General features: G+C 39.9%; 3 protein-coding genes across 3 annotated transcripts in view; all 3 read right to left on the minus strand.

The window, feature by feature from the left end:
- Positions 1-340: 340 nt before the first annotated feature.
- Positions 341-2,362, minus strand: LOC104965589 (uncharacterized). The gene is made up of 2 exons (XM_010794572.1): positions 1,623-2,362; positions 341-670 (listed from the first exon to the last, which is right to left on the minus strand). The coding sequence occupies exons 1-2, from the start codon at positions 2,127-2,129 to the stop codon at positions 341-343; spliced, it is 837 nt and encodes a 278-aa protein (XP_010792874.1). The 5' UTR covers positions 2,130-2,362.
- Positions 2,363-7,816: 5,454 nt separating this feature from the next.
- Positions 7,817-10,883, minus strand: golga7 (golgin A7). Its single transcript, XM_010794396.1, has 5 exons — positions 10,800-10,883; positions 9,767-9,889; positions 9,525-9,677; positions 9,314-9,415; positions 7,817-9,088 (listed from the first exon to the last, which is right to left on the minus strand). Exons 1-5 carry the CDS (start codon positions 10,806-10,808, stop codon positions 9,041-9,043), a joined length of 435 nt encoding a protein of 144 aa, XP_010792698.1. The 5' UTR covers positions 10,809-10,883; the 3' UTR covers positions 7,817-9,040.
- Positions 10,884-18,069: 7,186 nt separating this feature from the next.
- Positions 18,070-22,096, minus strand: part of LOC104965426 (paxillin) — an 8,585-nt gene continuing 4,558 nt past the window's right edge. Inside the window, exons 3-5 of the mRNA XM_010794385.1 lie at positions 20,930-21,011; positions 20,657-20,805; positions 18,070-20,567 (exon numbers count right to left, since the gene is read on the minus strand). Of these exons, the coding sequence (XP_010792687.1) occupies positions 20,301-20,567; positions 20,657-20,805; positions 20,930-21,011 (498 nt within the window). The 3' untranslated portion in view covers positions 18,070-20,300. The remainder of the gene's footprint in view (positions 20,568-20,656; positions 20,806-20,929; positions 21,012-22,096) is intronic.

Below are 22,096 nucleotides of genomic sequence, written 5' to 3' on the forward strand. Positions count from 1 at the left end.
GAGGAGGGGAGGAGGAAGTGGTGGAGGAGTCTGCTTGACTGGGGGTAACCTTTTGGGCGCAGGGGGAGATTGCGGAGGGGGGATAACTTTTCTCTGAGGGGCAGGTGATTCTGGAGGGATGATGATCTGGGGGTAAGAAGGAAACGGCAAAGACAGGAGAGCAAAACAGATGACAAACAAAAACAGGGGTCAGAATGAGGAAAAAGAAACGGTGATAGAAACAAAATGTGCACGTTTATTGTTTTAAATGTGAGCCAATGGCAAATACAATATATATGTGATTAATTATCATATATATTAAATATGTTTGATAGATTGACCATAGTCCCGAAAACTATCATTACGAACTCTTGGTCTCACTTAGTAGCACTGACTCCTGCTGTGCCCCTCTAATGTCTACCTTATCCACAGATGGCTGGCCCCTTTCTTCTCGTGTTCGCTGTGGGTTGGACATGACGATGACTCCCTCTGTCCTCCAATCATCCGGCTGTTGTTTACGCTTGCGCTCCACTTTCCCACACCCCAGTTTCCCCTGCAGTTCCATAATGAGTCGATCTTGCGAGTTGCTCTTATTCACAATGACTGGCCCCATTTTACGCCGTAACATTGCCTCCCTGAACATTGGATGCACATTGGAGGTCTCCTTGGTGCGCCGGATAACGTTCTTCAGCTGGAGAATAGATGATACAAAGGAGGTGTGGTCGTGCAATTTAAGTCCATGTTGGGTCACAAACATAAGCACGACAGGCCCAGCCAAGGAGGTCTCATTCAGGTGGCAAAAAACGCTCAAGCAGTGGCTTTAGAATATACTTTTGGCGAAATGTTCTGGAGATTCTGTCAGTGTATCCAATCAAATGTGCCTGCAGAAGCAAAGCACAGCCTTCCATTCCACTCAAATTCATTCTCTACTGCCAAGTCTACTTAAAAATGTACTGGTTTCCTGGCATGCCATGCTGGATAGCTGAGGGCAAGGCAACATAGGTCTATCACAAAATCTGCATGAACCAAAGCAAGGCCGACAAAGTTCTTGTATGTTTTTTGATTACATATGCATGTTCTGGGGCATATCTGCATTTGCAAAAGAGAAAAATATTCAACGTACTTTCTTTGTATTTGTCCAGTCAGTGATAAAAAGCGTATTCTTTTGCATCATCCATTGGTTGCACAAACATGACAGGCCAGGCCCTGTGACTAGCACAGCAATGTTGATCCAAGCAAGTAGGGGCGTGCGAAAACATCCTTTCGGCAAAGCTTTCGACATCAGCCACAAGTAGGGAGATTTCTCCCTCAAGCCATCTTGTAATTGCTATGCAATGGCACCACATGCATTACGCCACATAGATCAGGGACATTTCTCTTCAACAAGAAACTTCATCAAGTTTTTGTAACTTTGCATAGCTCCTTGAGTAATTACAGGAGCTGCTCTCCCAAAATAAGCTTATTTCGGCAACCATGAGATCAAGCTGCTTGAACAATTAACACAGCCATTCCACCATTATTGTCACAGTTAATTAAAATCTCAGGCCACATGACCAAATAATAGAAAGACCACATGGGGAGCTAATGCCTCAAAAGCTTATTGCCAGCAGCTTATTTTGGGAGAGACAAGTTGAGCGTCCTACTTGGCCAGAAGCAGATAGTCGCTCGACTGCAGAGGGCTGCTGTGTCGGAAGCTCCAGCGTTGCATCTGGTGTCCCGGGGCAGGTGGAGGGGGTGGGGCACTCATCCATCCAGCTGGACTCAGTCATGGGTGTGAGGGTTCCCTCTCGGCTGTAATCAGTGTAACTCCCCTCTTCCTCCTCCCAATATCTGTCATAATCTCCGGACATAGAGGAAGCAGGTGGCTGGTTCTCACTCAACTGGTTGGAGTTGGGGGCCAAGAGTTTGTCTAAAGCCTCATCTAAGAAAGGCTCCCGACATGGCCATGATAAACCCAGTGTTTCACCTCCCTGCTTTTCTCTAGGAGGGGCAGACGGCTTATTTGATGGTACAGCAGCAAGTGGAACTGGTGAAGCTCTGGGACTGTTAGTGCCTGTAACTGTGTAATGTTTTCTGATAACTTGAGCAGGACTTTTTGGAACTGTCCCTGGACTTGTAAGCCATGGGTGCATTATTGGGGAAGCACTCATTGGCAATGTTTCAGGACTATAACTCTTGGGCACACTAGAGATATTAGGGACAGTCACAGGACTTGAAATCTTTGGAACTGGACTTGAAAGTCTTGTGATTGACAATGGACTTGCGCTATTGGGAACTGTTTCTGGAATAGCACTCTTTGGGATAGTTAAAGGACTGGAGATATTACGGACTGTCACTGGACTCGCACATTTTGGAACTGGACTTGAAAGCCTTGTAACTGGGACTGGACTATGAATTCTAGGAGCTGCACTGTAACTTTTAGGGATTGGGCTTGTGTTATTGTACAACTGACTGGAGCATTTCAGATCTGGTGGACTAGGACTCTTGGCTGTTAGGATGGGACTAGGGTTTTTAGACCAACTAACAGGACTAGGGCTGTTAGAAACAATTACTGGACTGAAGCTCCTTGCAGTGGGTACTGGACTGGAACCTTTGCCAAAAGTACCTGGGCTAAAGCTCTTTTCAAGTGAATTTGAGATTGTACTAGTGCTGGTTGTTGACACTTGTACAGGGCTGTTGACTTCAGCTTCACTAGCAGGATTTGTTTTACTACAGATACTGAGGCTCTCCACATAAGAGAACTCAGAGGTGACACTGTCACCATTATCTATCTGTTGGATCTCTGAGTACTGAAGGCTCTTGGACGATGAAATGACTACAGTGGAACTAGCTGAAGATTTAGAGGTTGAACAACCATCTTCATCTATATGAAGTTCAAATGGAATAGGGGTAGAGGAGGGAGTAGAGCAGCTAGAAGGTAGAGTAGTATCAACTGAGCCGATGTTGGGATTTATAGATGGGGACATTTCTGGTGAACCAGTTAAAAATGAAGCATCTCCAGCCTCTTGATTCACGGATGACTGAGAACCAGACTAGATTCGGTGCAATGATGTGATGTTTGCAACGTACAAACAAAGACAAGACATTTACAATGGTAGAGAACAGAGAGAGACAGTGGGAAAAACAAATTGAGAATGAAGAAAATGAACAGAAAAGTTGTCTTATATACAAAGCCAAGAAGGATCAGAGTTCTCGCAAAACCTTGTTTCAGCTCATAAATGATATGTTGAATTTTGCCGTCAGACAGGAAGGCCCTGTACACAATCAGACAAAATCTAAATAATTACTAGAATTAACACTTCTTTCGACCGAGTATGACGAAAGTTAAGATAACATTTATTACTATGTGTAAATGGGATTTAACGGTAAATTGTATTAGATTGCATTAAGCTATGTTGTCAACAAAAATATGTTACTTATGCAGCGTCAACCACACAACTTCCTCTATCAATACAAGCTTTCAATTTGCACACTAGTCCAGAAAATGTAGTACAACAAGCTGAACATATTCATAAGTATTGTTTTGGTCAATTTCCAGTCGGTAACCGAAGATAAAAAGGCAGGTTAAAAATAGGAAGTAGTTGTTCTTTTCCTTAATTGATGTAAATAACAATTCCAGCTACTACATCCAGGCCATTTTAAGGTTTACAGTTCTATGTGAAATCTAAGGAAACAGTAATACAGCAGAGTATCATTTATATTTCAATTGTAAAACATTGCCAGCAGCAGCATCTATTTCACATTACAAACGCAAAAATAAGGAAAAGACACTGAATACATTTGATCCTAGAATTAATTCAACTGTTTTGCATTTCCCCAAACATCTGCAGAGCAGTTTCTAAACAGTTGCAACCAAAAATAAACATCCTCCATCCAGAATGCAAACCCTGGTGACACACAATCTACCCACTAGCACACTCACATTGCTTTGGACTTTGAAGTCAGACAGGGAGGCCATTAGCTCATCCAGCTCTCGTGTGGCAGAGGAGGCAGACATTCTGGCTTGTTGCTGAGCCGGTGTTTCCTCTTGTCCATCTGTTAGTTCTTCTGACACAACCAATGGTGTGGGACTAAAAACAGAAAGAATACAATCAACTAAATCCTTTCCACATCACATTTGACTAAAAAGTACTTATGCCCAATTTTAACAGCTGCATGCAGGGCACCAATCTATATGTTGCTTTATCAATTTCTCGCTTACATTGGAGAGGGCACAGAACTTTCCAGCTCATCCAGAAGGCTCTCTACACTTGGTCGTACATCCTCCATTCCCCGAGCTAGCACACTGCGCTTTGGCTTCTCCAGTACAGGGGGACCAGCCTTGCCCGCAGTAGAGACTCCGTTCTCCTGGACATGGTGGATGACGCTGCTGGCAGGCAGTGGGGGAGCTGCTTCTTCTATTGAAGAATACATGCTTAATTAATTACCATCATCTACAGTGCATAGTTTATCTGTGGTTTAGTTTAAAGGTCCCCCATTATACTGTTTTATATCAATATATGATAGGTCTCAGATATATACAAAACATGCCTCTGAACTGTTTGGCTCGAAATACCAAACAGATCATTGTAGCATCCCATAATCCCCTCTGTTTCAGCCCTGTTTCAAAAGTGCTGATTCTCTGTCTGTTACTTTAGATGAAAATAAGGAGCCACTACCCACGCCCCTCTCAGAGATATTTAGTTAAAAGAACACAATGGAGCTCTAGGAGGAGATTCAGGTGATGAGGTGGGGGAGGGGGTTACCTTGGTTGGTTATTGGCTAATGATTACACAGGCCCAAAAATCGTTATGACATCATAAAGTGGCCAAAATCTGATCAGCTCATTTCCAGACAGGTTTTTATATAAATTGATCAGCGACCCAACGTGAGTGAATATTTTTTTCCTGAACTTTAAGGAACATCTCTTCACATCAGAGGGACACATGTTTGTATATAACATTCAAGAAAAAAGTGGATTTTGCCATTGAATAGTGGACCTTTAAGCCAAACGAACACTCGCAAATACAGTGGAGATGAACGCCAGTGCCTGTGTAACGCCCGTCCACACAGCGGGGTGCGTTTGAGGCTTCAAGCGCTTCTGCCCGACTTCCAACTTTGAATGGGTGACGTCACGCGTTCGCCGAACGCATTGTGGGGAGCGGTCAGCTAGCGCGTGCTCGCGTCAACAGTTTGACCAGTGTTTCAACTTTGTGAGGGCCTTCAGCAAGCTTCGAGGCAAAGAGAGCAGTGACCGTCACCCCATTCAAAGTGAATGGCCACGGAAGCGTTGACTAGCCTCATACGCAGCGCCGCTTGTGGTGGACGGCGTCTACCCACAGGCATGGCGTTATCTCCACCTGTTCATTTGATGGTGTTTTTGGCTTAAACAGGTTCACCTATCTGATGCGAAATCCACTTTTGCTTGAATGCTGTACGTAGTGACAAACATGTGTCCCCTCTGTGTGAAGAGATTCTGAGGAAGTTTGGCAGGAAAAAATATTCACTCACGTTCTGGTCCTGCATCGAATTGTCATATAAAAACGCGCTGNTTTTAAAAACACATGTGCTCTACACAGTACAGGTTAGCGCTGAGTGTTAGCGAGGCTTGCTAATGTAAACAAAAACGAGATTACGACCAAAACACGTCAGGCATTGTTTCTGATAGCAACTTTCTGTGGGTCCGCTGCCGATTTGACGTCAGTTCGGATGGAATCTGTATCTGCTCGTTGTACACCCGGTTTGAAAAGATTTGGGTACGGAGGAAAAGAGAGAGGGTTTTATTTTCTGACGCTGCGTGAATTCCCCGACGCACCGGGGACACATATGCATTTATAAAAGACATCACAAAGTGCATTTTGCATGATAAGTCCCCTTTAAGCCACCTGTTTTTAGAGCCTCTTCCCCCTGCACTCAACAATGGACTGGCCAGCATTGCTATAAATGCCTGCAGTGTGGAGAGGAAGGCTGTGTGTATGTGAGTTGCTCTTGGATAGAAGAGCACACAGAAAGTCACCCATTTTGGTGACGTTTTTGATTTGTTCATTAATGCTAGATTGTATNCATCATTTTTGCAGGCGCCTGTGCTAAATATTTTTGTATTAGCCTACTTTTTGGCAACAGATCGTTTCTGCGTGGAGAGTTGATTTCTTGATTTAGATCAGTACTCTTTGGGAAATAGGGGGTAACATATTGGATTATTCCCTGAAACTTGTTCTTCAGGCAATAAACTGTTACCAATCAGATTTCAGCTGTGGTCTGATGGGTGCTGTGATTGGCCATTACACCTGTCTGTCTTCTAAAGGGAGGCGGGATTTATTTGCTGGCAGACAACACTCAGGGCTTAAGTCAACAGTGTTTGGTCACTGGAACAACTCAACATCAAGTACATGGATTTCAAGGCAATATTTGAAAGTAAATCAAGAAATGAAGCAAACAAGCTGATCTTCAAATTCCTCAAAAGCACTGGTCTGAGGACAAGGATTTAGTATGAACATTTAATAACTCAACAGTAGGTGGCGATATATGCTCCAAGTGGAAGCGATTGGCCATTAAAGAAAAGAAGAAGAAGAAGAAGAAGAAGAAGGCTGTGTGTATGTAAGTTGCTCTTGGATAGAAGAGCACACAGAAAGTCACCCATTTTGGTGACGTTTTTGTTTGTTCATTAATGCTAGATTGTATCTGTATATTTGATTAATAATACACCTTTTTCTCATCCTAATTGATTTTGTAACCCATCCTAAAACTATGTATATATATATATATTTTTTTTTTCCACATCAACCTGCATTACTAGTTTTTGCGTACCCTGGCTTCATACCCCCTCACCCAGCGATAGAGAATAGAAATCCTAGGTTAAATAGTTTCTGGTTCTTCCTCGTGTCCAGCTATGTCACTATCATGTCAATGATGGTGAATTGATTTTCTTGCTTAGGGAGATAAAGGCCATCGAAACACGGAAACGCCAGGGTGGACAGAAGAAAGGATCCTGTGGTCGGAGAGATGAAGTTAGGCTTTGATACTGAACGTACAGAGGTGGAGAAAGTACTTGTATCTTGTATTTAAGTAAAAGTTGCAATACCACAGTGTATGAATACTCTGTTAAAAGTAAAAGTCAGATGTCCCATTTTCTAATAATATTATGTTTTGATTGTAATTATTGATGCATTAATGTCTTTACCACAGCTGGTAAAGGTGGAGCTCATAAATTAATTTGCTTAGTGTAAGGTAGCTTGTGGATTTATTTATTAAGGTATAAAACAAACGTAGTGGAGTAAAAGTGCACTCATTGGTGGAAGAAGTACCGGTATTCCGAATTTTGACTAAAGTCAAATGACCTTAATGATAGAAAACTCCATTACAAATAAAAGTCCGACATTCAAAATCTTAAAGGAAGTTTTATCAGAAAGATTTACTCAAAGAATGAAAAGTAAAAGTAGTAATTCTGCAGACAAATGTTAGATTCTATGATAATACTGTTGCATCAAGTAGCATTTTGCTCTTGTAGATAAACAAAGTTTTGATAGAAAAATGTATTGACTTTCTGTTTTATATATCATGTTCCGTTTGCTTGTACCTTTACCAGTTAGTCAACTAGTTTATACTTAAAGAGAACATAACATTTTCCATCTGAGATATAGCGGAGTAGAAGTATAAAGTAGCATTAAATTAAATTACTCATGTAAAGTACAAGCCCTTCAAAACTGTACTTAAGTACAGTACTTGAGTAAATGTACTTAATTACTTTCAACCAAATACCGATGTTTGAACCCATTGCCCATACATAGAAATGAAATGTATTTTCTTCAAGCCGTATGCACACTGATATTTGAAATAAAGTCAAACTAAAGGAGCTATACAAATTTCAGGAAAACGTAAATTTATTAAGATAAAACAAAACGAAATTTTTAAAGAAAAGTACACAAGGTGTATCAAACACCAACAATAGCAATCATATGTGGGGATGAGTGTTTAAGGTTTCTGTGGTGGTTTGTTGATAATATTCAAAAAGGGTAAGACATTCGCAATATCGATGGTGAAACAGGACTGTTGTACTATGACACAGACGGACATTTCTCAAAATGTACTTGGTGACGCTGTTACATTGTGATGGACTTATTAACAGTACCCACGCTCTTTCTTCACTCACAAACAAAACCAGTTGAAGAAGACAGCATGTTGCACAAGACCAAAAAAGTCACATTCATGCAGAGACAAGAAAACATTTGCCTCAACAAAGGCTACAACCAGCATGTAAATACTGTGAAGCACTGTCCATAACAGGATACTGTTTACAGACTGTGCCAACAACTCTATTCCTACATATTTCTTATTACAGTTTGACTTTAGATTATTGACATAAAATGATTTGCAAGTCAAAAATCACTTATATATACCATGGTCAAAAAGCATTTAACACAATGGCACTATTAATAAAGATCAAATAGGACATGATTTATACATCACCAAATGTATAAAAACACATTCATAAACATAAAGAGGGATAGGCAGACAGTAGAGTACTTAAATAACAGATATAAGTATCAGATCAAATGTATATACATTAATTCAGGTTAAGCAGAAATCTGAAAATGTGCTGCCAGAAAGATGCAAGGTATCTGGTCGGAATAATCAGCCTTTACAGAGAGGTACAAAGAGGTAGAAAGAGGAAAAAGGGGAAAAAATTATGTTAGCATTAAAATAGCCAAAACATAGAGACAATGGAGTTTACCTTGTGTCTTTTTATGCTTTGGCTATATAGTAGTAAATATAGAATCATTTATTGTCATTATACAGGTACCATGAGATGAGTAGAGTTACTCCTTTTGTATGTCTAAATGATTACAATATATAATAAGTCAATTAAAAGGGGTCAGATATAATATTGACTGCGTATAAAAAATGATAATTTTAAAACAAAGTTCATGGTTTAAAGTTTTTGGAAGAGAACCTCTAGAAAAATCCTAATTTATTGATGGTGGCCCTGCACTCGAGTTTAAAAGACTTTGTTCCAATCCCCCCCTCACAAGAGTCCGACTCTTCATTTTAAATACACCAGAAGGACTCTCTTCTGCCAGGTTCTTTATCTTCCAGAGCCAATACTTCTCTCTTCAAAGATGGTAATTTCAACCTAGAAGATAGGAAGTTAAGGAAAAAACACATTGCAAATGAACATTTCTTAGCATACAAAGCCTTACACCAGGTGTTATTTACTACCTCATTTATTGGGCTATGTATCATATTTCCTTACGGATTAAAAGACACAATTTAATTTTAAAGTAAAATTAGGCACATTTTAAAGAATAACCTGGCCAAGCTTGTAGATTAAAAATATGTCATAGACAAATAAGGATACGACTCTGAGGCCTCTCTCTATGGGGTCTGTCAACAGCAAGCCTCGAGGAGCATAAATCTTTTCATTCTGGTCCTTGATGTACCTGGCAATCTTCTTTAAAACCTGCACACAGAAAGACACATTGAAGATACACATTGATTTGTAGATCTGTTCAACCAGAGACATAAATATGAGCTAATTGATACACATAATAATATTAAAGCAGTTTTACCTTTTCATAGTGTGTCTCCATACAGAGGAATATTGTGTAGGCAGTTATACAAGCCAGACATCCTTCCAAATATGACTTCCCTCCTAGTTTCTCTGCTTCTGCATACAAGTTGTTAAGAGTCTGGATGGTTTCCTCAAACTGCTGCTTATCAATCTGAAACAATGCAAATATTGAATTTATTTAAACACTTTCTTTTAACATTCAGTCAATAATCATTACATGGATGTAAACACAGTACGCACCCTAGGCTCCAGTTCAGAGGGAAACTTGGTATGGAACTTGGAGATGGTTCCTGAGCCGTAGTCTCTCTGGACGAACACCTTGGAAGAGGCAGTTGGCTGCTGAAGGTCCTGTAAACTGTGGGTCTGGGGCAGAACAAAATCAACAATGAAGAGGATGCTTTCTTTCATGAAGAATATCTTTCTTAAGGATTTGAACAGTAGCAGCTACTGTAAAGCCAGCTGCAATGTCATCAGAGGCGGGAGAAGTACTCAGAATTTAAATATAAAGTAGAAGTTTTATGTTCATGTTGCAGATTGGTCCATTTCAGAATAATATATATATCAGATGTTTTGATTATAATTATTATCAAAGCTGGTAAAGGTAAAGCTAGTTTTAATGACTGTATTTGCTACAGGGTAGCTTTTGAATTTACTCCAGGTGTAACTAAAGTCTTATTTAAGGGTTGATTATTGTTCACATCATTAATCCAAACGTGCAAAGTAACTAAAGGTATTAAAGTGGAGTTAAAGTACACAATTTACCCCTGAACTGTAGTGGAGTAGAAGTACAAAGTAGCAAAACATTGAAATACTAAAGTAGAGTAAAAATCCCTCAGAATTGTACTTAAGTACAGTACTTGAGCAAATGTACTTAGTTACGTTATACCACTGTTAATCATTAGACTCATTTAATCATGCTAACGTTATTAACAAGCCAACAGCTACCACAAAATATATCGGTTTTAGATGTAATTGATATCCGATGACAATTATTCCTTCTGTTGACACTGTTGATTTAGGCTACTAAACAAACATTAATCATATTACAATATAAAAGTATAAAATAATGTTTAGTACAGCGATCCACTAATAAGGGTAACGTTAGCTAGCTTCGTTAGCTTACGTTTGCTGACCGATCCGCTGAAGCAGTATGAATGGCTAGGTTAGCCTTTCTCGTCAAGCAATATAAACAACGAATTCTAACATTGTTAAATACCCAGGCATCCAATCACCTGTCATCATATTATAACGAATAAAACCACAAAAACCTTACCTCAGCCATTGTGGATATTTCCCTACAGCTGCTACACAACTACGCCCCAGCTCAATTGACTTCCGGTGTATTATTTTCAGAATAAAAGTAGAACTAGACACATCAAGTCACTCACTTGGTTAATCCCTATACATCTTAAACTGCACATTATAATTAAAGCGTCTGAGCCATAGACTGTATGTATAAAGGTCTGAGCACTGAAATCTCAGGCTCGAAAATGACATTCCCAGAACAAATGACTATATCTTCACTTCTAAAAGGGGTACATTAATAATCTTTGTTCTCAACGCAATGATAAACCTGTGAGTTGGATGTAGAAAAGTCAGAATCAATATAAATGTTTTTATTTTAAAAGTAAATTCAGATTGAACATAGTAAAAAATGTTTAATTATAGTTTCTGTCCAAAAAAAACAATACTTATAGTGAAAACTACCCTTGCAAGATCATGGGATAGTAGACTAAAAGCTTTAGGAATCCGAACTATAACATATAAGTACCCTGTATCAAGATTGATGCAAAGCAAGTGCAATTTGACCTTTTTAGAGAGATTTAGAAGAAAAAAAACCCACCTCTGGGGTCATTTGGGTGTATTTGCCATATCTCTCTAGAACCCATTGGTCGATTTTGATGATTGACACCTCTTTTTAACCGTTAGAGCCAATAGAATCGAGGGGAAGTTCCTAAATCCATCTAAACATTACCATTGGTGAATGAGAGTGGTGCACAGCCAGCACGCCCAAACCGAAAACTACGTTAAGGTCTATATGAAAACTAGGCTTATTGCCATAAATATGATGATGGATTATCAGTAATCATTTCAAAGTGACTCAGAGACATTGGATTAACCTTCGGCAGCGTTTATATGCGTTTTAATGCCATTGAACAAAACTTTTGATCAGAAAACAGCAAAAGACAGACGTATTTGTGGTTTGGCCCGGGCCCCATAAAGTGAAGTTGTGTGTTGTCTTTCATGGCTTCGCTGCCGTGAGTTTTGGTCGCACAGTGATTATACGTATACCATTGGAATCTGTGGAATCTCAGCTTTCATATGATATCTAGTTTTTTGCAGATGGCATGAAGTATAACATATTTCTACCATGAGTTATGTGCTAAGTGCGTTAGCACTCTTTCGCTTAGTGCTAATTCAGAGACTCGGCGCCGATCGAGTTTTTTTGTTTAGGTAAAAATGGTTAATATCGTCAGTTAGCTGAGTTTCTTCCCGTTAAGTGGGTATGACACATTTTGATAAATGTTAAGAAGCCCTGAGACAGTTTTGTGAATATTGTTGTGTTTTGCATGGGGTTTAACCTATGAGTTTAACAGGTTATTCTAACCATTTTCCCAGATGAGATGGTCGTTTGACAATTTCGCCTGTCCCATAGGTTACACATTTACATTTTTATGAAACCCTTCTATGGCAAGTATTTACATTTTTATTTATAACTATTTACAATTGAATTCCTGATATCAGAAAATGATTAAACTAATTTAAGTTGTATTTCTGATAAACAATTGGCATTTCGACTAGTTCAAATTGAATTCTTGATATCAGAAATTGGTATTTTTTTACTAGTTCAAATTACTATCAGAAATTCGACTCCCATTGAAATTAATGAGAAAAACGATGCAATTCTCACTAGTTAAAAATCGCATTTCTGATATCAGAACTACACATTACAACTAGTTGCAATTTAATTTCTGATCAAGAATTTGCATTCTAGTTATTACATTTTTTTATATCAGAAATAAACATTACTAGTAATTGTTGAATTTGCATTCTTGATTTTTGATATCCTCCAGAAATTAAGCCAAATCTGTTAGCCATACTGTTCAGTCTTTGACACAATTCATCCCGTCAAGTTGTTTGCTAAAATCATGTTATCATTAGCTCCGTGCTATATAACCCACACAACTTGTGATACGTATTCACCTTCAATGTATTGGAGGACATTAGTTTAAAGACATCTCAATATCAAAATCTACAGGTTAACCACGACTGAAGAAAGATAACATCCTCAGATTTGATTTTGGAAATGTAGCAAAAGTTTTTGAGCATTGGTTCAAACCTTTACAGTCTATGGTGCAAACAAACCCTTTATAAAGCAGATACAAGTACTACATTTATTCTACACCCAACTTCATGAAATGACATATCCCTCTGCATTTATCCACATGAAACATTATAGTTCAATACTTAAAAGAATCAGAAAAGTCAGGTTAAGTAAAGATATTTTTATTGAATCATGGTGTCATTTGACTCAATCTTGGTTGTTCGCTGTATTTATTTTAGTCGAACAGACCGAAGCCCATGTCATCATCTGATCCCTCAGCCTCAGACTCTTCCTTAGCCTCCTCCTTAGCAGCCGGAGCGGTCTCAGCTGCAGCCGCTACAGGTGCTGCGACAGCAGCAAATGCAGATGGGTCAGCCAAGAAGGCCTTGACCTGTGAACACAAAGATATTGTTAGTTTGACATTTAGGATTTTCCTGGTCTACAGAGGCAAACATCTGATTAAAGCCAAGATGTCTGAAACCTTTCGTGCCTGGCAGTCGAGTGATGCTAACTGACAGGTATAGCGAGGAAACAGTTGATGTTTGCAGGGGGAACGACAAAGCAGTACTTAACAAGCTGCATTGTAACTTATCCTGCACTTAAAAATGTCTATGAATCCATGTTTGTTTATATAGGCCAATGTTACATTTGTCTCATAGGACTTTACCGTTTATACAGAATATGAAACTCACATTGAACAAGGAAAAACTTAGAGAGAACCCACAGTAAAAGGAATTCTGATCAACATGTTACTCAAGTGCTGATTGAATGTGTGTACCTTGTCTGCCAGGGGGAAGGAGTAGTCTGTCTCCACAGCGACAGCCAGGACTCTCTTGAAGCCATTGATGACCGTGTGGGGGACAGAGGCCAAAGTGGGATAGCCAATCGTCAGACACACGCTTGCAATGTTCCTCACACCCTAGAATAAAAGACACATCTTAAATGGTGGATATGGTACAGATATAACAAACAAGTTTAAGAACTAGTTCAAATTCCAACTCCCATTGAAATGAATGAGAAAAACTATGCAATTCTCTCTAGTTAAAAATCGCATTTCTGATATCAGAAATAAACATTACAACTAGTTACCATGGAATTTATGATCAAGAATTTGCATTCTAACTAGTTCAAATTCAAATGTTGACATCAAGAATTTGCATTCTTACTAAGAATAGATTTTTGATATCCTCCAGTAATGAATGAAAGCAGTCTTGTCATTGCAGATATGAAAATCAATTATATGAAAACGGTTTAAATGTCTGAAACCTTTCGTGCCTGGCAGTCGAGTGATGCTAACTGACAGGTATAGCGAGGAAACAGTTTATTGTGCGCAGGGGGAACGACAAAGCAGTACCAAACAAGCTGCATTGTAACTTATCCTGCTAGATCAAAACAACGACTCAAAGTATCAACATGATGACCGTTGAACTCACTTCTCCAGGGCAGGATTGTTCTCAAGGTGTCCACGAATGGCTTTGCGCATCATGGTGTTTTTGCCCATGAGCACCACAGCCCTTCCTCGCAGAGACAGACGGATGGTCTGCATCTGCTTGGAGCCGACATTGTCTGCACCCACAACGAAGCATTTGGGGAAATCATCCAGAAGTTGCTACAAATAGATAAACATCAATCAAATACATATTCTGTAAAAATCTTAGTGGAAAATATATACTGTGTTGATAACAACTTACATAAGTCAAGTCCTACTTACGATGATTTTCAAAAAATAGTTGGACTTCCACGTGGCCCTGTCTTCCCTGGGCATCTTTGCAGTGCTTCCAAGGATCGCTGAACAGCTGATTTAAAGACAAGGTAATATCTGCAGAAAAAACAAAAACATTGTTAGATGCAATGTATAAAACGGCACATAAGTGATCTGTACAACATGACATGTGGCGAAGTGATAACTAGTCCATATGAAACCCTTATATGGCAAGTAGTTATAATTCAATTTTTATTTACAATTGAATTCCTGATATCAAGAAAAAAGGATTTGGAACTAGTTCAAATTGTATTTCTGATATCAACAATTGGCATTTCGACTAGTTGAGATTGAATTCTTGATATTTTTACTAGTTCAAATCGAATTTACTTATATCGGGAGTTGGCATTTGAACTAGTTCAAATTCCAACTCCCATTGAAATGAATGAGAACTATGCAATTCTCACTAGTTAAAAATCGTATTTCTGATACCAGAAATACACATTACAACGAGTTACAATTTAATTTCTGATCAAGAATTAGCATTCTAACTAGTTAAAATTCTATTTTTGATATCAGAAATAAACATTACTAATAAGAATGTTTGACATCAAGAATTAGCATTCTTACTAGTAAGAATTGATTTTTGATATCCTCCAGAAATGAATAAAAGCTGTCTTATCATTGCAGATTAAATGTCTGAAACCTTTCGTGCCTGGCAGTCGAGTGATGCTAACTGACAGGTATAGCGAGGAAACAGTTTATTGTGCGCAGGGGGAACGACAAAGCAGTACCAAACAAGCTGCATTGTAACTTATCCTGCTAGATCAAAAACAACGACTCAAAGTATCAACATGATGACCGTTGAACTCACTTCTCAAGGGAAAGAATAAAAACATTGCTAGATGCGACGTATAAAACGGAACATAGGCAACGTAATCTGTACAACATGCCATGTGGCCGAGTGCTAACGTTAGCCGGCTAACAGCTAGCGGTGTATTGAGTAGGCCGTCACCACGCCGTACTTTTACAGGAACCATAACATATATGTTAGTGCTATAAGTGGTTGTTGTTATACCAAAAGCCGTATGTGGCCCTTCTCCGTTTAAAAGAAAAGGTGTTTTTTTTGTTTCCTAGAATAGCAGGAGCAGGCCTTACCGTGACTAGAGGGTCGCGTGAAAGAAAGAGAAACAGGAATTGACGCAAACAGAATTTATACAAAATAAGTGACCAATCACAAGAGAGTATGGGCATTATCTTCATAGCTATTGGTTGTTTGCTATGTCAATCACAAGGGAGAATGGGCGTCCACTTGAAAGCTATTGGTTGGTTTCTTTGTCAATCACAAGGGAGTATGGGCGTCCACTTGAAAGCTATTAGTTGGTTTCTTTGTCAATCACAAAGGAATATGGGCGTCAGCTTCATAGTTATTGGTTGGTTGCTATGCGATCACTTCCTTTCACCTGCCTCGTGTGAAAATGGTGAAATCCCGCGAAACCAAAGTGACAAACACTCATCCGTTTCAACGATCAAGATCGGTTTAGATAATTATGTTCAAGCGATGACACAGCCGGCACCACAGCTCCCGGCAGAGGTCTGGAGCCACGTTTTTGGTTATCTCTCAGCGGAAGACAAGTTTAGCGTCCGGACAGCCTGCAAGTATTTCAAAAAACTTGTTGACCACGGATCTCTTTGGAAAGACTGGTCGGTGGTTCTGGGTTACCATAAGGGATATTCTAACAGTCAGTTTTGGGGCACTCTGCGCCGCAGAAAAGTCACCAGTGTGGTGTTGAGGGGCACCAGAACTAAGGACCTGAAACGGCTGGCCTCGTCCCTTCCTACTCTCACCACAGTGGTAACGGACCAAAGCTCCCAAGCAAGCCTCAGCTTCTTAAAGGAATGCACACATCTGAAGCGTCTGGCTATTAGAGGCAGTGGCACTCCTCTTTTGCTAGATGGCTCCACTGTGTATGAACCCCGGCAGCTGACTCACCTGAGCATGTGTGATGTTAAACTTACCACTATAGCAGGGTCTAGCTTAATTTCAGCTGTCCGCCTGTTTCCAAATCTTACATCTCTAGTCTATCATAAAGTGAGACTCGAAGACTCTTTGTGGATGGTTCATGTTCCCTCCATACTTACCTGTCTGCCTATGCTTAAACATCTCTCTTTGTCCATTGGGCATACACTGTGCACCTTTAACAATAGGTCCAGACCCAGCCCAGGTCCCCCAGGCGGAGATGGGGCCTCAGTCTTGTCCAGTTTGGAACTTATTGACTGCACGACTCACTCATTTCAAGCAGATGCAATGAAGCTAATGCCTGGCCTGAAGCATCTTGCTGTTTTCTACAGACACTCACATCACCAGATGATAGAAGGACTGCTAGCAACAGATGGTGGTCACCTAAAAACCTGGCTGAGGGACCTCTCTCAACTGTCAACACTGGTCATAGTCAAGGGCCCGCCTGTTAAAAAGTATGTCACATCCATTCCAGCCACAGTGACCAGTCTCACTCTGTGTGTTGCAGGATTGTCTCTGCAGGACATGGAGGCGGTGTCAGTGCAGGTACCAAATCTCCTGCACCTTCACATTGACCCCTGGCCCTCACATTTAGGAGCTCAGGCAGCTCAAATCCCACAACTTTTTCCAAAGCTGAAAAGTCTCAAACTGCGGCATGGACACGTATCAGAGAGAGAATTCTTGCAACTTCACCAGCTGAAGGACCTGGAATACTTGGAGATTCTGGATATCAGCCCGCACCTCTCTGAGCTCACCAGAAAGCTCCAAGCTCTCACAAACTTCAGACTTCAGGTCACAACGTCTCCTCGCAAGAGAGATGTGCTGACTTGTCCTTGTGTTTGTCAGGTGAATTGAACTGCTCTGTTTTAGCAGGCCAGTCGGATTATTTCCATATTGTCGGGGTCAAATGCATATCTGGGATTTCAAGTGTGAACATGTATATACCTCAAACAAAGCTACACATTTTCAAATTGCACAGCTCATGTGGTGCCTTGTCATACATTCCATTGTTAACCTTAATCCAGAGTTCCCAATAAGGAGACCACCCTCTGAAAAGGGGTCATGTAGTGAGTGCCAGGGGCCGATAACTAACTAATGATCACCCAATTTTCCCTTAATTAACGGACTATTAACTCAAATGCTTAATGTACACAAAGACACTTATAATTAATTCCTTTTATTGCAATTAATTCTGATTTTGTACTTTTTTATGAAACAGTTTATTAATTCATGTGGAGCTTGAACTTGTTTAGTTATGCATCACATCTTATTTTCACTCATAACTGAAATTAATGTTGGTTGATGATCATATTCAATCTTACTAATAAATAAAAATGAATACATCGAAATAGTTTCCTCTCAAGTTCTTTTTAATATTACATGGACATCTTGTATACTAAAGACCTGGTTCAATGCAAACAGTGACTAGAAAAAAATGGTGGAAAGAGAAATCACTTTTAAAACAAAACAGTACCAGAAATAAAGTACTTATTTTATTCGCAGCAGGTATAATAATCAGTCAGTAATCATAGTCTTTCACCCCACCCACACAAAGAGCCAGTAAAATGTGTGGCTCGTGAGAAAATGTAAATGGTAAAGGATCACATGAATGTCTCCATTTACAAATTCACTCAATTTCATTAATAAAAGGCGTAGATTTTTTTTTTAATGAATTCTTTGACAGAAGCAAAAACAATAAGGCAATAATCTGTAAGCAGATAAATATACATGGAGCAACATTAACTCACAATTCCTGTTCACTTCCCCCCTGCTACTTCCTGTAAATCTGACTCGACTGTTTATTACAGTGTAAACGTTTATGAGTTAAGATGCACCGCAGCAGACGAAGCCTCTCCCGGAGTTCAGCCCATAAAGAGTCAAATCACAGGAAGGGTTGAGAACTCCACAGTGTATAAGACCTTATTGCATTGTCACATTTGGCACAAGAGCAAACATTTAAACAAAATAAAAACAATCCAAATGTGGATACACGCATAGTGATCATAAAGACAATTAATATTGTCCGAAAAAACCATTCACCAATTGTTTCATATATGTGGCAAAATCGAGCAACAGAGAAAATAAAGATGAAATGAGTTATACATAAATGTTGCTAGAGGCTTGGCCCTGTATTCTGATTCCTGACCAGCTAACACCCGGCTGCATCCATCAGAGAGCCAAGTGCTGACTTCAGCTCAGACAGCAAGATCACAGTTTAGGACTCACAAAGAAAATAATAAGGGCTGCGTTTCATTGGAAGTCTGACACACTGGAATCAAAGCTGGTTGGTGTTGTGTGTGTAAGAATAGGGTAAACTATTGATAGCCTACATGCCAATAGAGCCAGCTCTTTGCATATCAGTGTGAGCCACAACATCTCAAAAAATATATATATTTTCATCAAAACAGTGACAAAACACAGTTCTGTCTCAAAGTGGAGCATATTACAGCTATACAAATTTAGATTGTGATTGTAACAGCAACTGGCAGCTACTGCTGATAAAACTCCACACAAAAGAAAGCCTGCCTCTAATCCAAATGCACAACCGTATTTAAAACCAGCCTTATTAATACAGTGATAAATTCACACAGTAGCAATCGTAAATTAAACTGCAGTGTCATTTATTCTTTTCTTTTTCTGTGTGATTACATTCAGAAGATAGAATCTCCACATTAAAACTGGAGTAAAGACATTAAACTTTGTTTTGGCTCAAAAATGTTGGCTAAAACTTGCACCTTACGTTCAACTTTAATAATCATAGTACGGTACATATGTTTTTGTTATTGACCTACTTTTTGTCAAAACCGTTTGCATTTTTTGATGGTTATTAATGTGATTGACACAACACACCCTTTGCGGTGGGGTAGCAAAAAATGAAACAGTTCTGAGTTACTACAGCGAAACAAATGGCAACTTATCTATATGTTAATTAACAAGAGTAATGTAAACGTAATGTTTTCTGAAACTGAGAAATCACGTGAGTTCTTTTTCGTAGTAAAACAGTAGAAAAATAAGGACTAGCTAATATCTTGCCGACACCTGTAAAATGCACCTTAAGACGTCTCATCAAGAGATCTGTGTTGGAGTGTTTAAAGAGTTTACACTGGTATTTTAAAGAAGTGAAAAAGGAGTTCAGTGTGTGTCTGTTTACATGTGGAGAGTTTCAATTTATATTTTTTTAAATGGCACCTCAATTGTTTCCAAAGCTAGAAAAATACATATTTTTCACAGATCATTCTAACACTGATTTGCCAATCACTATGTATTCAACACTCAACAGATTCTGCGTATACACTGCTGAAGTCAACTCACCCTGGTCCATGCAATTGAGCAGCTTCTCATATCTGCATAAAACCACCATAGATTGAAAAGTCTTGACCTGCTATGGGGGAATTTAATCATTTTCAAAATCAGGGCTCTGAGGAGGTCTTAACTCAACAGCCATATACTTATTTATGTACACACACACGTGAAAGGGGAAATTAGCACATTTTCTTTGCTGCACACAGGAGAAGAACTCTAAATAAAAATCTCTTTGGGCTCTGTTCAAAATGTCTTTTAGCAAAAGTGTGAAATGCCAAGCCGGAGAGGTTGGACAGCCAGAGGACCCTTCGGTGTCGAGGGTCAAACTGACTCATGCTAGACATGTGAGTGCACACACATTTCACGCGTGCATTCAGAAATGTGCATACGCGCGTACTTACACATTTAAACGCAACCACACAGTCTAACTAAAGAGTTTAACAAAGCAGCCCTGGCAGTAGGGCTTGTCGTTCTGCTCCTTGAAGGTGCCTTTGTTGAGCTGCTTCAGGCAGAAAGCGCACACAAAGTGCTCCGGGTGGAACTTCTTAGCCATGGCGGTGATGCAGCGGCCTGTGATGGGCTTCTGGCAGCCGGAGCACAGCGAGCCGCGCCGCTCGTGGTAGTGAGACTCGCAGTAAGGCTGACCGTCATGGTCAAAGAAGCTGCCGTTTACGAATGGCGTGAAGCACTCCTGGAAATTCAGAGAAGAGGAAGTAGAAGTTATAATGCTTACTTAAAACAAAAATACCCAAATTCGTTATAGATGCATGAGTGACTCACCCTGCAGACGAAGCATTCAGGGTGCCAGAGTGAGTTGAGGGCAGAGATGTAGTTTTCCAGGATGGCACGGGTACAGCCTCCACATTTAGGGGCAAACATGTCAAAGTAGTCCTTCCTGCAGTACGCCTTCCCATCCTTCTCATGGAAACCTAGAGGGCAGCAAAGACTCAGTTATTCACTCTGCATGCTTCTTTCGGTTAATGAAAACTCAGCATTGTTCTTTTTTTCTACACAAGCCAGGTGTTGTGTTATTAATTCATGAGCAGTTGGTACCTTCGGGTCCGAAAAAGGCTCCGCACTGGGCGCAGAAGAAGTGCTCTGGATGCCAAGTCTTGTCCAAAGCTGTCACTACTCTCTGTAAAACATAAGAGAACCAAATGGTAGATCATTAAATGTCTGCTTAAAAACTGTGCCATAGAAACATCTGGGGGGGAAAGGTAGTTCCTTATCGTGCTTTAAAAGACAGTCAGGCCGCAGTATATGCATTTATGTTTTTAATTATGGGAGTATCCAACACATGAGAGCCAGAGGCCAGGAGGGGGCAGACGAAGTCTACAGAGGCAGTGTGGGCGGTGCTGGAATGCCAGGACTGTTACTTCATGTTTTCCAGGCCTGATAGCATTTCTCCGCAGCTTCAGAAGAACATTGTCTGTGTAACAACACATTTTAAAACATCCACAGCTGCTAAGTTTATTTCAGCAGGACAATAATTACTAACTGTAATCCACATGTGAATTAGCTTTGCCACCAGGGGTCGCAGTGTTGGAAAAGAGGCGTTTTTCTTTTAGGGAGGACAAGCTTCAAAAATCATTTTCTGTACAAATAGATCCAAAACCAATACATTGAGAATATCCAAACAGACTTTTATATGCTAAATGTAGTGGTTTCCTTAGACCTCTAAATGATACAATACCACCTTCAACCCTGATAATCATTGAAAAACCAACGTTTGAATGTAAAATATTCTGAGGTGAAGAAAGAGAAAAGTACTGAAAGGGAAGTACACAGTTTCTCATTATGACCTCTCCCCAGGTCTCAATGTTCACTGTCTACTTCCCTTAGAGTACCTCTAGTACTTTGTGTGTGTGTGTGTGTGTGTGTGTGTGTGTGTGTGTGTGTGTGTGTGTGTGTGTGTGTGTGTGTGTGTGTGTGTGTGTGTGTGTGTGTGTGTGTGTCTGAATAAAAGGCCAAATCTCCCGATGGGCGTGTGTCACTATGAAGATAAGACTGAGTGCTGACAAGCGAGAGAGGCCTAGCAGGCAGTGAGGAAGACATAAGAGGAAGTCAATTTGCATTCAAAAAGCTACTAGAAGTCCCTTCACTCCTATTGCCTTAAGGATTGTGTGTGTGTGTGTGTGTGTGTGTGTGTGTGTGTGTGTGTGTGTGTGTGTGTGTGTGTGTGTGTGTGTGTGTGTGTGTGTGTGTGTGTGTGTGTGTGTG

This window comes from Notothenia coriiceps, unplaced genomic scaffold, assembly GCF_000735185.1.
Source record: "Notothenia coriiceps isolate Sejong01 unplaced genomic scaffold, NC01 NC01_scaffold00002072, whole genome shotgun sequence".
NCBI classification, from domain to species: domain Eukaryota; kingdom Metazoa; phylum Chordata; class Actinopteri; order Perciformes; family Nototheniidae; genus Notothenia; species Notothenia coriiceps.

Bases quoted from the DNA above. Each gene is read 5' to 3' on its own strand.
- LOC104965589 (XM_010794572.1), bottom strand. From the start codon at position 2,129: ATGAGTGCTTCCCCAATAATGCACCCATGGCTTACAAGTCCAGGGACA. The intron at 671-1,622 runs GTAGGACGCTCA...TCTATTCTCCAG, and splicing joins GACTATCTGCTTCTGGCCAA to CTGAAGAACGTTATCCGGCG.
- golga7 (XM_010794396.1), bottom strand. The intron at 9,678-9,766 runs GTGCGTACTGTG...GCATTGTTTCAG, and splicing joins CCTCTGAACTGGAGCCTAGG to ATTGATAAGCAGCAGTTTGA. The intron at 9,089-9,313 runs GTATCCTTATTT...CCTATCTTCTAG, and splicing joins TAGAGAGAGGCCTCAGAGTC to GTTGAAATTACCATCTTTGA.